Source organism: Lipotes vexillifer, unplaced genomic scaffold, assembly GCF_000442215.2.
Source record: "Lipotes vexillifer unplaced genomic scaffold, Lipotes_vexillifer_v1.1 scaffold644, whole genome shotgun sequence".
NCBI lineage: Eukaryota > Metazoa > Chordata > Mammalia > Artiodactyla > Lipotidae > Lipotes > Lipotes vexillifer.
Window position 1 is genome coordinate 345,772 of NW_006783288.1, and position 15,038 is coordinate 360,809.

At 37.6% G+C, this 15,038-nt stretch overlaps 1 protein-coding gene across 4 annotated transcripts in view; it reads right to left on the reverse strand.

Moving 5' to 3' along the window:
* ELAVL2 (ELAV like RNA binding protein 2) overlaps positions 1–15,038 on the reverse strand; it is a 133,160-nt gene that overhangs the window by 58,566 nt on the left and 59,556 nt on the right. For all 4 annotated transcript variants that reach the window (XM_007455907.1, XM_007455909.1, XM_007455908.1 and 1 more), the window contains exon 2: positions 12,923–13,166. In XM_007455907.1, the coding sequence (XP_007455969.1) occupies positions 12,923–13,151 (229 nt within the window). In that variant the 5' untranslated portion in view covers positions 13,152–13,166. The remainder of the gene's footprint in view (positions 1–12,922; positions 13,167–15,038) is intronic.

Consider the following 15,038-nt stretch of genomic DNA (forward strand, 5'->3'; position numbering starts at 1 on the left):
ATATATATATGTGTGTGTGTGTGTGTGTGTGTGTGTATATATATATATATATATATATATATATATATATATATATATAAAATTTACTTTTAAAGTACTTTGGTAGGGCTTCCCTGGTGGCACAGTGGTTAAGAATCTGCCTGCCAATGCAGGGGACACGAGTTTGAGCACCGGTCCTGGAAGATCCCACATGCCACGGAGCAACTGAGCCCGTGTGCCACAACTACTGAGCCTGTGCTCTAGAGCCCACAAGCCACAGCTATTGAGCCCACGTGCTGCAACCACTGAAGCCCATGCACCCTAGAGCCCGTGCTCCGCAACGAGAAGCCACCGCAATGAGAAGGCCACGCACTGCAACGAAGAGTAGCTCCTGCTAGCCACAACTGGAGAGAGCCCGCATGCAGCAACGAAGACCCAACACAGCCAAAAATAAGTAAATAAAATAAATAAATTTATAAAAAATAAAGTACTTTGGTATAACAAATACTGTACAATTTCACTTTTTACTTATATGAGGTACCCAGAATAGGCAAATTCATAGAGATAAAAAGTACAATGGTGGTTGCCAATGGCTTGGGGGAAACAGGGTGGGGAGTTACTGTTTAATGGGTACAGAGTTTCTGTTTGGCATGATGAACTGGTTCTACAAATAGTGGTGATAGCCGTACAACATTGTGAATATACTTAATGCCATGGACCTATACACTTAAAATGGTTAAAATGGTAAACTTTATGTTATATATATATTTTACCACAATTAATTTTTTTTTTAATTTGTCATGAATCAGTGTGATGTTATTTATGTGACAGTAGCTTTAATTCTAGGAGTGGTCATCTAACACACTATCCTGAATGCACACACAGCCCAGAAATAATTAACTAGCAAAACACAAGTAAGGACCAACCTCCAAAAGTGACTAGTTAACAAGACTATCTACTATCCATATCTAAATCAACAACCATTTCTCTGCTAATTAGTATAATGAATGTCAAAATGGGTTTTTGCTCCTTAAGCTACTTATTGTTAATTAGTGTAATGAGAGTTAGAAATGGGGTCTCATTGGTAAAATCAAAGGTATTCAAGATATGCAGATGTGCTAAAGTAGTTTACAGACAGTACCCACCCCTGTATAAACAGGACACAAGAATCCAAGATGGCTTTAACTTGTACCCTTATGGATAGGACCCCTAAATATGAAATGGTCCTGGGTTCAGCCTTTGTTTAGAAGGATTTCCTTTTGCATATGCAAACAGAGGGCACAGATCCCCATCTCTGGAATGCTGTCAGCCTCAAGTGAACATTTCATAGAAGGTGTGTTCGAAGCACCTAAAAAAGAACAGAGAACTGGGACTTCATTAAGGTGGCAAAGTAACTATATCAGTCACTTAGGGCCAGCCTGCTAGATGTCTGTACATGTGGCAGAATTTGGTCTTGAGAAACAGCTAAGCCTCACTCCTCCCTCTTTGATGTTTACTTTCACCTACCCAAAATCACCTAAGAACTGTATACACTAAATTAAGTTCATTTGCAATATCTCACCACCACCACCCTCAAAAAAAGGCAGGAGGGACTCTTTAAAACTCTGCTGTCCAGCTCTAGAAACCAGGAAAGAATATTAGATGCCCTCCTTACATGATGGCTATGTCCACATAACGTTGTTTTCCATAAACACTCAAAGAACTAAAATTTCAAAAAAAATCAAGGAACCTAAGCTCAGAAGATTCCACATTCTGATTTTTAATAGCTCATTAGGTCTGTTTTTAATGTTCCCAAATACGGAATTGGGGAATATAATGCAGTGAACAACCTTATCATGCCTTTTTGGAAAGGCTTCCAATTTCCAGCACTTACAAAAGGAAATGTTTTGATAAAAAAACACAGTAACAAATCAGTATTGACAATTCTGTATTTCAACCTGATTACAGCATGAATGAAGGGAATTTACCCCTGAAATAAAGGCCCAGAAATACCAAGAATATAAGGGTCTAAAAACAACCCTGGTTAAATATCTTGAGGTTAAGTGTTAGATCCCAAATCATTCTGCTTGAAAAGGTAATATGTTGTCTGCACCATACATGTCAGAATCCCTAAGCACTATGCTTAAGAAGAACTAACTTTGCAGTTATGTTCACAAGAGAAAGTCACAGAATTCTAGGGCTAGATATGATTTCAGATCATTTAGGAAAGTGCCTTTATTTTATAGAAGTGATATCAATTGATCTGACACACCATAACCAGCCTATTTAGATACATTTTAAAGTGGACTAAAAGCAACTATAATTCATTTTAGTGGTATGAAAAAAGCTCTCAGAAACAAGTATCAGGGTTAGGAAGAAGGATTCAGAACACAGTATCTTGGAGGCCAGTGTTAATGACCCAGTGACTCCTTAAGACTGGATTTAAAGCTCAAAACGTGTAGAAATAAAGTTGCTCCCTCAGGCTCCAGTGACACTGAATACAATGAAATGATTCTGGCTTACCTGTTTATATGCAGATATGTCTCCTTTAAACCTTACTTTAAAGGGAGAATCTGACTTTCTCAGGATAAATCCCGAAGGTCAAACAGGTTGTGAAGAGTCAAGGGCATCACCACATCTACTCTACAAGGTAACATAACCAGATCTATTGCCTCAAATGAAAAAAATGCAAATTCTAGTTGAGTTGGAGTGGGGATTGGGGATGGATACAAGACTTGTGAGCCATATACACTCCCCCTTCAAAATCAAAGCATTATGTAGAAAACAGAGTTCCAACAAAAAGTACAATGATGAGAAAAGAACTCATTAAGAGCTAAAAATAAACTCTAATTCACAATATGCATAAGGATTTAACAAAAAAAGGAAAACAAGATGTAAAATTGCATCTGCTAAGTTAACCATGCCCTCATGGAAATCGCCACCCCCCCTTACACAAACTAGAATCTGTAAAATCTGTGATGACTGAATAAAGCAATGCTTTAGATGCTTTCAATGAATATTTCAACCGAAAGAAAACAAAGGGACAGCAATTTTTTTCTAAGTCCTCTGATCTGCTAACACTACAGGAATACTGGGCTTCTTAACATCCACATACACACATCTCCATTTCTCTACTTGAAAACCTTACTTTATGAAATTAGAATATTTAGTACTGGTATTTACAATTTATATTAAAGGGGTATTAATCTTAAGGAAGAATCTGTCAGTAACAGTGAAAACAAGCCTCAGTTAGTTTTCATCTATCTGATACCTCATGGCTCTATTTAACAACTTGCGGACCTTCCAGATCAATAACACTCCACTGGGGAAGCTTGGCTTAGAGTACGTCCATATTTTAAATCAAGCTAATTCATTCTGAATAACATTCACACAATACCACACAGAGCAATAACTCCATACTCCAGTGCTCTAGTTCAGAGAAGCTGGTGTAATATCATTAATCATCTTTCTGGGCTCACAAGTCCTGCCTTGTATTTCCTAGTCCCACTTTGTCCCACTCCTAGAAAATCAATTTTGTTCGTCAAATCACCTAGAAAGCAAAGAACAGGAAATTAGCTTTGCAAACTTCCCACATCATGAGAAAATCTAAGAATTCTAAGACAACAGAATTATTTGGAGATTTTTTTCAAAAATCAGTTTACCCAAAGAAAAAAACATCTACAACTGTCTTCTAACCAAATGAATATTAACTGGTAAGAAGGGACTGGGGAGACAGAGAGTACCCCAACATGCTAGGCACTTTATGGAAGAAACTGAAGTTGGGAGTCAAACAGCTCATATAAAGTAAGTGCCTAGGCTGGGATTTAAACTTAAGTGTAACGTGTTCTTTCTAGGCTAAAACCTCTAATAAAAGTAGTGCTCATGAGCCCACCTCCCTAGCCGGGGAGTTGAAGACAGCAGGCATTTTGTTTCAATGTTAATCCCAAGAACTTGATGCCAAGCTAAGCTAATAACATAATAACAACCCTAGTGTACATAGGGGTTTGGTAAATACTATTACCACCCCTGCATTCAAAGTCCACTTCACATGGAAAGATGGGAAGAAACACTTATCAATACAGTTTAAACTGAATATTGCTTTCTTCTTCTTCTCCTTCTTAAATGGTCAGTCTCCTGGGCCGCAAGAGGTACAGATGGTTGTCTCCCCTCCTCCCACTCAGTCCCACCCAGAGGCTCCAGGCTTCAGGGAACCCTGTGCAACTTTTGCTCTTTGGATTCCAAAGAAATGAACTTCTTCAGCGCAGGCACAGCACGCTAGAAGTGGATGACAGTCTGATCTGAAAGACAGGAAAGCCCTCCTGGTTCTTCTGGCTGAACACACTTACCCTGTGCTCTGGCTCAGGGCAGGGCTGGGCCAGCCAAAGGAGGCTATGTCTAAGACCCTCTGGGATGGGCAGGGGTCCTCCAACAGGGAGGACAGCAGGTCTTAGACCTGGCCTCTGCCATCACCCCTCAATTACCTACGGTGATGTATGATGTAAGAGACTACTGAGTAGTTAGATCACAAGAAATATAGTTTTAAATGAGGCCCCATTTCTTCACAATACTTGGAAGAGCTGCCAATGCTGCTTTACAGCTTGAAGTCTCTCAAAAAATGTATGACAGATACCATAACCAACAAAAGGGATATCCAATGGTGTCAAAAACTGACATTCTGATACTTTAAGAAGCAAAACCAGATACATTAAGAAGTAAAACATGCTAGGGAATTCCCTGGCAGTCCAGTGATTAGGACTTGATGCTTTCACTGCCACAGCCCAGGTTCAATCACTGAGTCAGGGAACTAAGATCCCGCAAGCTTCATGGCACGGCCAAAAAATAAGTAATTAATTAAATGCTAAAAAAAAGAAGTAAATCACGCTAAATGAGTCACTGCATAGGCCTGACAGATCAAAAGACACTCACAAGTAAAATGACAGAAAATATTTTTTAAAGTTAGTGTTTTTAGCTGGAAAGGACACTCTGATGGTTTCCCCAGCTCTCAAAATTCAGTAGCAGCAGTGGACTTGAAAGTCAAGTAACTTAGAACAAGCTCAAAAGAAGGTGGCAAATTCTGAAGCACAGCTTTAGTTTCAACGATCAACTATTCTGTTCAAGTAATATTTAAAAGGAAATGTTCCAATAGGTGCAAAAGAAAAACACTTTACTCTACTCATAATTTAGAAAGTTAAGAAAGCAAAGGCTGGTGCTAAGGTAGTGTAACAGATAAGGCAGTAAAATAGAGTAAAATCCACCAAAAGAAAAGCAGATTGATAAATCAATCGCATACCTGAGAAACAGAATTTTAGCATTCTATAGATTTTAAAAAGAAGAAGGATTCCTGGATCAGAATTTGTTCTTTATGTTCTTCCATTTAGTTCATCTTTTTCTCATCTACATTTTTCCATCATTATGATGACAGCCACTAAGTAATAAATTGAAAATGGTTTCTATTCTATACCACCTGATGTATAGATATATGTATGTATGTATACTTTTTCTGATGTAAAAGTAAACAAAAACTAGAAGAAACACTGTGGAAAGTTCTGGAATAGCAAAGAGCACACACGCATTCATATCTTGCTAAATTTCAAGGGGTGAATCCTTACAAAAGAACTTCAACTGTATTCTGTTTTCTATGAATTTGCATACATTAACAAAGTTTATGTTTTGTAACAAACTAATAATGCAGTAAGGTCAAGGGCACTAAAACACTATGTTCCTAATCTATTGGCAAAACGTCCCAGTGACAACAAGGGCCAAGAAAGCACAGAATCAAAACTCCTAAACTTCATTTAACCAACAGGTTCAACCTCATTTTCACAGTAAATAGTCTTCAAAAGCTGCTGGAGAACTGTGCAACCTGCTCTTGAGAGTTACAATACTTTTCTTCATTTCCTTCTAGTGGAATAAAACAAATTAATACAAAGATCACCATCAAGAAATCAGAGAAACAAAAATCCAGATGATTTACAAATTAATCAGGAATGGTTCTCTTTCAAACTTTTCCATATCCTCACAATAGATGTTTTTCTTCCCAGAAACTAGTCATTTAAGGTTTCATTACCACAGGCTATCAGAAGAAGAAACTCTTCTAAGTCTGCTGAGAGTTAAACTTATTTCATGGTGAAGAGAGTCAGAATATGCCTTGCCACCCCCACAAATATGCCAGTTATAAGCATAAGGAATATTTTGAGTTAAAGGCAATTAAGAATCAACAGATGCAGGAAGAGTACTCTTCTCTGCCCTACCCTTTTCTGCCCAAAAGCAGGTTATAAACTTCCCTTGTGAAGGTGTTCCCCTCTCCTATACCAGGAAGAGGAGAGCAACTCTTACCACTGGGGATGGAGAGTCAGCACCAAGATGAATCTGCATAGATAAACCTTGCTAAAATAGCTCTCATCTTCCATTAGTTCCCCCTATATATTTTCTTGGTCACTCCACTACAATTTACCCACCCTCAGAACCCAAACCCCCTTTGCTTTGTTAAAATGGTATATAAGTCCCAGAGTCTAACAACTTCTTTGCTTCACTTTTTTTCTGTGAACTCCAATGCATGTGAAATATTACTAAAAACTGTGTTGCCTCTTCTCCTGTTAATCCCTTTTTCCCCCAGTTTCACTGAGATACAATGGACATATAACACTGTATAACTTATCTTTTGTTAGGTTCAGTAATTGGGGGCTTGCAAATTAAACTAAGAGGGTGGAGAAAAGTTTTTCCTCCCTGACAATGATTTTTTTAAAAAGAGAAAAAATAAATAAAGTACTAGGTTTCTTAAATCTTATAAATTTCTAATTTCATCATCCTGAAATCCTTCATCTAAATTACTCAAGACTGACACTTTGAAAATTGTTCTATAAAACACCCAAGTTAGGTCTGAGTGGAGAAAAATAAACCTGAAAGAATAAATTTTAAAGTTTGTCCCTGAAACTTTATAAAAACCAGTAACATCAAGTAGTAACATCAAATTTTTGAAATGACTGATTAGTCATGACGTTTGGAAGAAAAAAGAGTACATGGAAAAATAATGTGATTTAAAGATATATTGATAAATAGACAAATAGTTTCTTCAATACCACAAAAAAGTAAATTTCATCTCATATAAATTTCATTTTATACAAACTTAGGCACTAATATCTAAAGACAGCCATATTCAAATGTATATTCCAGTTAATACACTAGGCATCAAGGCATTTACCCTGTGCTGCCAAGTTATCTTGTTTTGTGAATACCTGGGCATACACCCAGCCTTTCTGCCAAATTTCTAATTAAATAGCACCCAGAGTCAGCAAAATGAGGTATTTATTAAGCTACCACCACCCACCTACCCCCCCACCCACCCGCCCAGATCTTTTCAAGTACCTGTCTGCAAGAATCAGAATTCTTAATCTCTTGATACTATGGATACCTACAACTAACAGCTGACATTAAGACTGTAACTGATGCACACAACCACATTTTCAAATTAGTGTTCATCACAGCCTTGGGCTCACTGTGACTGACTGACTTCATCACAGTAAATAAATGCTGTTAAATTTGAAGGTATGCATTAGACTTATAAAATACCACTTATCTGTTTCAATCCTGAGGAGCTAAGAGTATATTTGTTAAAAAGAGGAGGGGAAAATATCGTGCCATCAAAATAAAGTTTGAAAATCACATTATCTTCATAAAATAAACCAGCATTAAAACTAACTTTGAAGTTCTCAGGAAGCAACAGGGACATAAGTTAAGAACCCTCACATTTTATATGAGATTTTTACCCCATGCGCCCTCAGGAAGGGGAAAAAAAAAAAAAGAGGTGTTACCATCCAAGGCACTGCCTGTCCACAGATAATCTACATCTGCAAAGCCCCTCCCCTCCTCTGGGCCCCTGTAATTTGTATTTTTATATGTTTGTTTTGGCCTTTGTTTTTCCATTTTGTCTGAAAGCTTCTAATTGGCAGTTTATGGGGTCAGCATAGGGCGCACCTCAAGCAATTCCTAGGCTAAGAATGAAGCTATCACATCAAAATTAAAAAGAGCAACACTCATTACCTGAGGTCTTCAACTATAATTCTCTTATCTCCTCTTTTTGAAGGAAAACAAGCTATCCTGGAGTCGTGAAAACTAATTACACACTTACAGACACATACGTGCAAACGCACATACCTACATACGCACACACTCTTTTAAGGACAGGTCAGGCATTCAGTAAAGACACAGCCCAGTGACTTTTACATTCAACGTTTCTAGTCCTGACCCCCAGGAGATCAAAAGCTGGGGAGGGAACAGCATCTGAAACTTCGTTTGCCATACAATTAGGCACTGCAGTTACACCCACCTGTCCCACCCACCTCCAGCCAGAATTCAGATAAACCTGGAAATCCTTGGTTCTATCTCCCTGCAAAATGTTCAGGAAAAGAAGTCAATAACTCCCAGGTAATTGGCACATTCCAGGCCCTACCTACAGAGACTGATTCCATAGGTAGATCTGGGCAGGGCCCAGGAACTTGCATTTCTGACAGTCATCCCAGGCGATTCCAATGCAGGTACTCTACTGACCATAAAGACTATGATTCCCCAAACTGCTCACTTGCCCATCAAATCACCTAGGGAGCTTTCATGACAACAGATTCCCAGGGTCTCTGAAATCTTTATTATTTTTTTTTTTTTAGAAGATGTTGGGGGTAGGAGTTTATTAATTTATTTATGTTTTTACTTTTGCTGTGTTGGGTCTTCGTTTCTGTGTGAGGGCTTTCTCTAGTTGTGGCAAGTGGGGGCCACTCTTCATTGCGGTGTGCGGGCCTCTCACTATCGTGGCCTCTCTTGTTGCGGAGCACAGGCTCCAGATGCACAGGCTCAGTAGTTGTGGCTCACGGGCCCAGTTGCTCCGCGGCATGTGGGATCCTCCCAGACCAGGGCTCGAACCCGTGTCCCCTGCATTAGCAGGCAGATTCTCAACCACTGCACCACCAGGGAAGCCCTGAAATCTTTATTATTTAAAACTCCCTCAGGTAAGGATGTGCAGCCAGACTTGGGAACCACAGGGCTAGACTATCTGAATTGACAACCATAGATTTAAAGTTTCTAGAGAAGCATGGATGCTCTCATTAGTTGCATGTACCCCTCACTCCTTGACCCTCAAAAATCTTCCACTCTCCTCCTGTGGAAGACTCACCACTCACCAGAAGATGCCCCTTCGTGACCCCTGTACAAGTTATACGTCTCACTAGAAATTCATCAGCTGGTCCTGTGCTTAGCTTTTAAAGAGTGAGTTCTGGCCCTCCAACAAAGGCAAGGAGGAAACATGCTAGGGAAGAATGAGAAAACCAGAATTAGGGTCCCTGCTCTGCCATTTAATAGATGTGTAGTCTTGGACTCAACATGTCAACAAAGCTGGGCCTCTCCTCACCTGTCAGCGAGGGAGCTGGCTAAGATCACCTCAAGGGTTTTTCTGACTCTCAACGCTCTATTATTCCCTGCTTCATAAAATCCATTTTACTCCTGCAGCATCAGCAGGTGTCAAGGACTCTGAAGTGCATTTGAGAACTCAAAGGGACAGACCGACATCAGCTAAGCTGTACAAACAGCATTAGCTTCTCATAATTAATGCCTATAGATAGGAAACAGGGTGAAGCATAAAGCTGGCATAAGCCCAAAGCGAGAGCCTGATGAACAACATAATAAATAGAATTTCGACTAGAAAGAAGATAATTGTATTTGAAACTGAACACATTTCTTAATGTATTTCCCTAATCCTCATTCTGTGAAAATAGGGACATTAATTTGCTAACAATGACACAATCTAAAAATGATATACTCTCTTTTAGGACTTAGGAAAGAGGCACATACTTTCCTAACTAGGTATTTTGTGCCTGAAATACAGTTTCTTAGTTTTAGCATTATTTAAGTAAGGAAAGACTTAAGAAAAGTGAAAAGGAGGGATGTAAATCTTCTTCCCACAGAGTGATCCCAGTCTTCTCACAACCCAATCAATTAATGCTCCCGCTCCTACAAAATCAGATACCAGGAGCTGGCCTGGTAGCTCCCCAGGAGGTAGAATAAGTTGGATAATTAGAGAGGGACTGAGAAACTCTGCCCTGACCCTAAAAACGTATACTGAAAAACTGCTCAAGATGACTAATGCTAAATGCCACAGCGCAGGGTCCAAATCCCCACAGATTCTTTCAAAACCTTTTCAGAGATATGTTAATAGTAGCTTCTTCAGAAGACATGCCCACTTTGCCAAGTGCAACAATTCAAAACCCAGTTTTAGAAATCTATGTACTAGACTATTTTGTTCAATACATGTACTTACTAAGAAACTCAGAATAACAAAAAAAAATCTAAGGTAATTTTATGTTTGAAGCTAAACAATTCAGACCCATCTAAATACTGATTTAACACATACCAAGAATAAGACATTAGTGGGCCAAATCAAAACAGGGTTACTAGAAGAGGTCCTTAGTATTCCGATGTGCCTACTCAACTTTTTAATTTATAGTTCATTATCATGGATGTTCATTTTATGAAACATGCTCATATTTTATTGACGTGAACAGGTTTTATGGAAGAATTACAGATTTTCTGATAAACAGTTAACAAATGACTTCCAAAGCAACACGTTCGATGGAAATCTAGTGTCAAGGAGGTATTTCCACACACACCCCGCCATGAGTTCTGTGATTAAATAAGACTGGGGAACTGTAAATCAAACTGGTTTCTTTACTGCAGGATTTTAATGTAGTTTTTATTATGTTAATGATCTGCAATATGGTTCTTAAAAACTACAGAGTACAGATTTTTCTCAAACTTGTCTGTCAGTGCAATGGTTATTTTGAGGAATATTTATGACTAAATCATGGAACTAAGCTTAGAAAAAACATCTTTTGACCTTGGTGCTCACTGTTCATTTTCTAGGGTACTCAGCTTATGAGAGATTTTAAACAGAAATTTCACTATGGTGGAAACCTCCATTATCCAGCTCTCCCTGAAAAGGCAATGGGTTGAGGGAGTGAAAGAAATGGACAACAAATGTTAACACACTCTGCCAGTATCTAAGTATCTAACCAGGTACTCTTTCAGATTACCCATGCGCTGTGGTTCTATTACTACCATCCTCCACGTAAAGCCAGAGAAGCAAAGGGTCTGAAGATACAGAAGTCAAATTTATCCAATTTTGCCACATAATAGCTCTAGTAAAAGGTTTACAGAAGAGTAAGATAATTCAAGACTGACCAGAGGTAAGAGATGAAAATCTGTGCAATGTTTCCTGTGGAAAATACCTAATACAAAGGATTGGTTTACTGTTTTCATCTACCATAACAAAAAATGTGACCTTTATGCCTAGTTCAAGCAACATTTTTTTAAATAATAAGAATAACTACTAAGCAATCAAATCAGAAATCTCATCATTTATGTCAAAACCTTCAAACCATTTATCACATTTATGTCGAAGAGACTGCAAAATTCACATATAAAAGGATGCTGTTTTGCTAAAAACATAAAATAAAATTCAGTACCAGGACAGACACATATAATAAAAAGCCTTTGTCCTCTACCTTTCCCAACTTTTCAAAAACTGTTTCTTTAATAAATTTCACGTATAAATTTTACATATGCTGCTCACACTGATTTTGGAAAAAGAAATGGAAAAATCTCATCCATTCAATTATCAATATTCAAAAACAAAAAAGAAACCTTCCTGATAATCATGGTGAACATCTAAGTAACATAATTAGTTACAATACAATTATGTATGGATTGATGACAACCAGGTTTTACTTAGTTTTTACTTGGTTTACTTGATTTTAATGAATAAATTCTCTCTGTGAACCTCAATCCGTATCTCAAGTAAATACGACTATGAGTCCAAGCCCAGGTGACAGCTCTAAGTCACCCTGGAGACAATAAGCCCTGCTGTCTTGATAAAAGAACAGCTAAAGGTACCATCTCAGAAAAAGTTAGAATTGGCCTCAGAAATTAGCTAGGGACCCCTTCCTCTGCCTTCTACCTCATTTTACCAAGGGAAACCTAGAGCTGAAGCCAAGGGTTGACGTGACCAACATCATACGACCAGTCAAAGTTCAGACTCCTCGTCCAACTCCTCAAACTGCCTTTAAGTATCCTTTCCTCATTTCAAATATTTAGCTTAATATTTTGGTTATAAGCCATTTAATACACACCATCACTCAAATTTAACAGTAACATGAAAAAGCTAGAGTCTGTCTACACTTCATTAATGTTCAGTGTTTAAAAACAACTCCCGCAGGAAGCATTAACCCTTCTCTGCCAAGAACACTCTCCTTAATTAGGTTTTGCCTTATTCTAAAAATTTAATCAAATCTTACAAAATACTAAGGAGATTTTCCACTACCCAATATTCAAAATATACCATTATGAAAGGCTAAATACTCATCTTTTCATTCTTATCTTTATAAAAGGGGCACTCATACACCACTTTTTCCAGAAGCTAAGATCTTACCAAACTCAAATTGTATCAGTACAAATATTTACGTACTGACAATGTTAATTTACCATTTACTTGGCCATACAAATGGAGGACTATAGAGACTTAAGAAAAAGGACATTTTAAGAGGTTTTTTCCTCTCCTAAAAAACAATTCTCCTTGTATTTCATTGTTGAAATGCTAAATCACGTAGCTCAAAGATCTCAAAACTGAAGGTTAACATGACACTTGCTGCTCCAGACACACACACACCTTTAAAGCATTTTTCAAAGATGTTATTGTATAGTTCAGATTATAAAAAAGTCTAGTTATTATATTATTTTATGCTTCAAAAGGAAAACTTAAAACTCTCTAAAACTAAGTTTCATACTGTTGATGTAGCCAGAAACAGAGAGAAAATCTAGATGTGTAAAACTCGAGCACTGAATCATTTACAAGCAGTAAACTTATTTTCCCATACCTTAAAACACAATCTTTTACATGTGAGGAACCTTACATAAAACTGCATACCTGTTATTTTGTCCCTTACAAGCTTACAGGACTCTATCTCACCGATGCTCCCAAAAAGACTCTTTAGTTCCTCCTGTGTCATGTTCTGAGGAAGATAGTTGACTATTAAGTTGGTCTTGCTGTCCTCTGTGTTCCCGGAGTCCACTGGTGACGAGCAGTTGTTGTTTATGGTGGTCGGACCGTTGGCTGTGTTATTGCAAGTTGGCCCATTAGACAGTTGTGTTTCCATGGCAGCAATTACCTGCTAAAAACAGAAGATAAGAAATGTGAGAATTCATATTTCACAAACTATTAGAGATTCCATCGAAGAATTTAAACACTTGTCACTAAACACAAGTCGTTCAGCTGAAATTACAACAAAGCTTCAAAAAGTGCGACACCTATGCAATTCTTACTTCACATTAAGCTATTCGATTTAAGATCACAATTGTACTTTTCACATACATATTCCATACATGCACATAAGCACAATTTAAATCTTTAACATTCTCTAGAACCGCATTCTGGGTCTACTCACATACCCTTACTCACCTGCTATGTGTCCACAGACTTGAGGAAATTTAGTACCAAAGATCATAGAATTAAACCCTGACTAAAAATACCAGAAAATAAAAGTGCTTAACATGCTGCCAAAAACAAACCCCCAAAAATGGTCTACCTAACTTTGCAGAGATATTCAGTTAGCCTAAAAGTTCAAATATTCTAAAACTGACACATCCATTAACTTAAAATCAAGAAGCAAGAGTACTTTAAAAAAATATAAATTTGTCAACATGTACTGTTTTGGTTACATATTGAAAATGTTTTTAATTGACAATATCTTATACCTCTGTCGTTGGTAAGAAATAAGAAAATAGCAAATGCTATATGTTAGGGCATCAAAAGGGTTTGTAGGATAGCTTGGGGAATAAACTGAGTACTTAGTGTACCTTGTAGAATCTAACAAGCCATTCTTGTCAACCTTGGCAGCTAAAGATCACCAACAAGGTAGCTGACCTACAGCATCAAAATAAAATCCCCAAACAATTCAAAATGGTATTTTGCCTTGACTCTGACTTTAAAGGAAAAATAAAAATAAAAAAATCCCTATCCAGTCCACCAAACAACAACGTAAATATATCAACTTTTGCAAACAGACGAGCCCAAGGAATTTTCATTTGAGCATGTAAGCCTGTTGAAAATGCAAGTGATAAGGTATCTATAAACTCCAGATACAGAATAAATAGCAGAGTTGGGGAAAATGGCCTCAAACTGTTCAGGCTACTCTAAAAATCACTTAGTAAGCAAATTTGGATCTAGTTTCCTAAAAACCAATCATATGCTCTTTGAGCAAAAGAGTTACAAACCACAGCCCCAAATCCTCTAAAACCATCCTCCAATAGCTATCTACTTTGGACAGCCAAGCTTGCAGGGGAATCCAAAAAAATCAAAGCATCACTGAAAGGATTATCCTTCATATTTCATCCATCTCTCAGCTCCACAAAGAAGTACTTCTCAAAATTGACCATTTTGAATAGATGGGATGCTAGTTTTAGGGAAGTTTTAACATATAAAAGGCAAAGAATTTGAGGTAAAATAAAAAAAGCAAAGTAGAGGCAAAGACTGTTACAAGAAAAGAGAAAAAAAGTCTTTTAAAAAGCATATTGCCTAAGAAAAATAAAAGGGCACAACCGTGGATAAGCAATCGGAAGAAATCTCTACTGCCAAGAGATATTTATAAAAGAAGCCAGCATAGGACAGATTGAGACTGGTCAGACTGGACAAGAATCAGTGTTATCAGGATAAAAAACAGGAGACAAAAATCCAGGCTATCTATGAAATACCAAACCACCTATAACCCTTCCATAACTTCATCTCCTTTTCAAAGAAATGGGTTGTTTACTCTGCAAACTGCAAGCTACCTCTCTTGAGCAAGTATTTTCAGAGAATACTTTGGGCGGGTAAAGGAAAATAAAGGAACCTTTGGAAATCTATATAAAAAAAACCCGAAACAATTCAAGATATGCATTTTATTATAATTAACAAATTTATCTGAAACTGAGAAAGGAGATTTCAGATTTCCTAATAAACCGTAACTGTTTCACTTTATAGAATATTAGCCATGGGTCACTCTTTC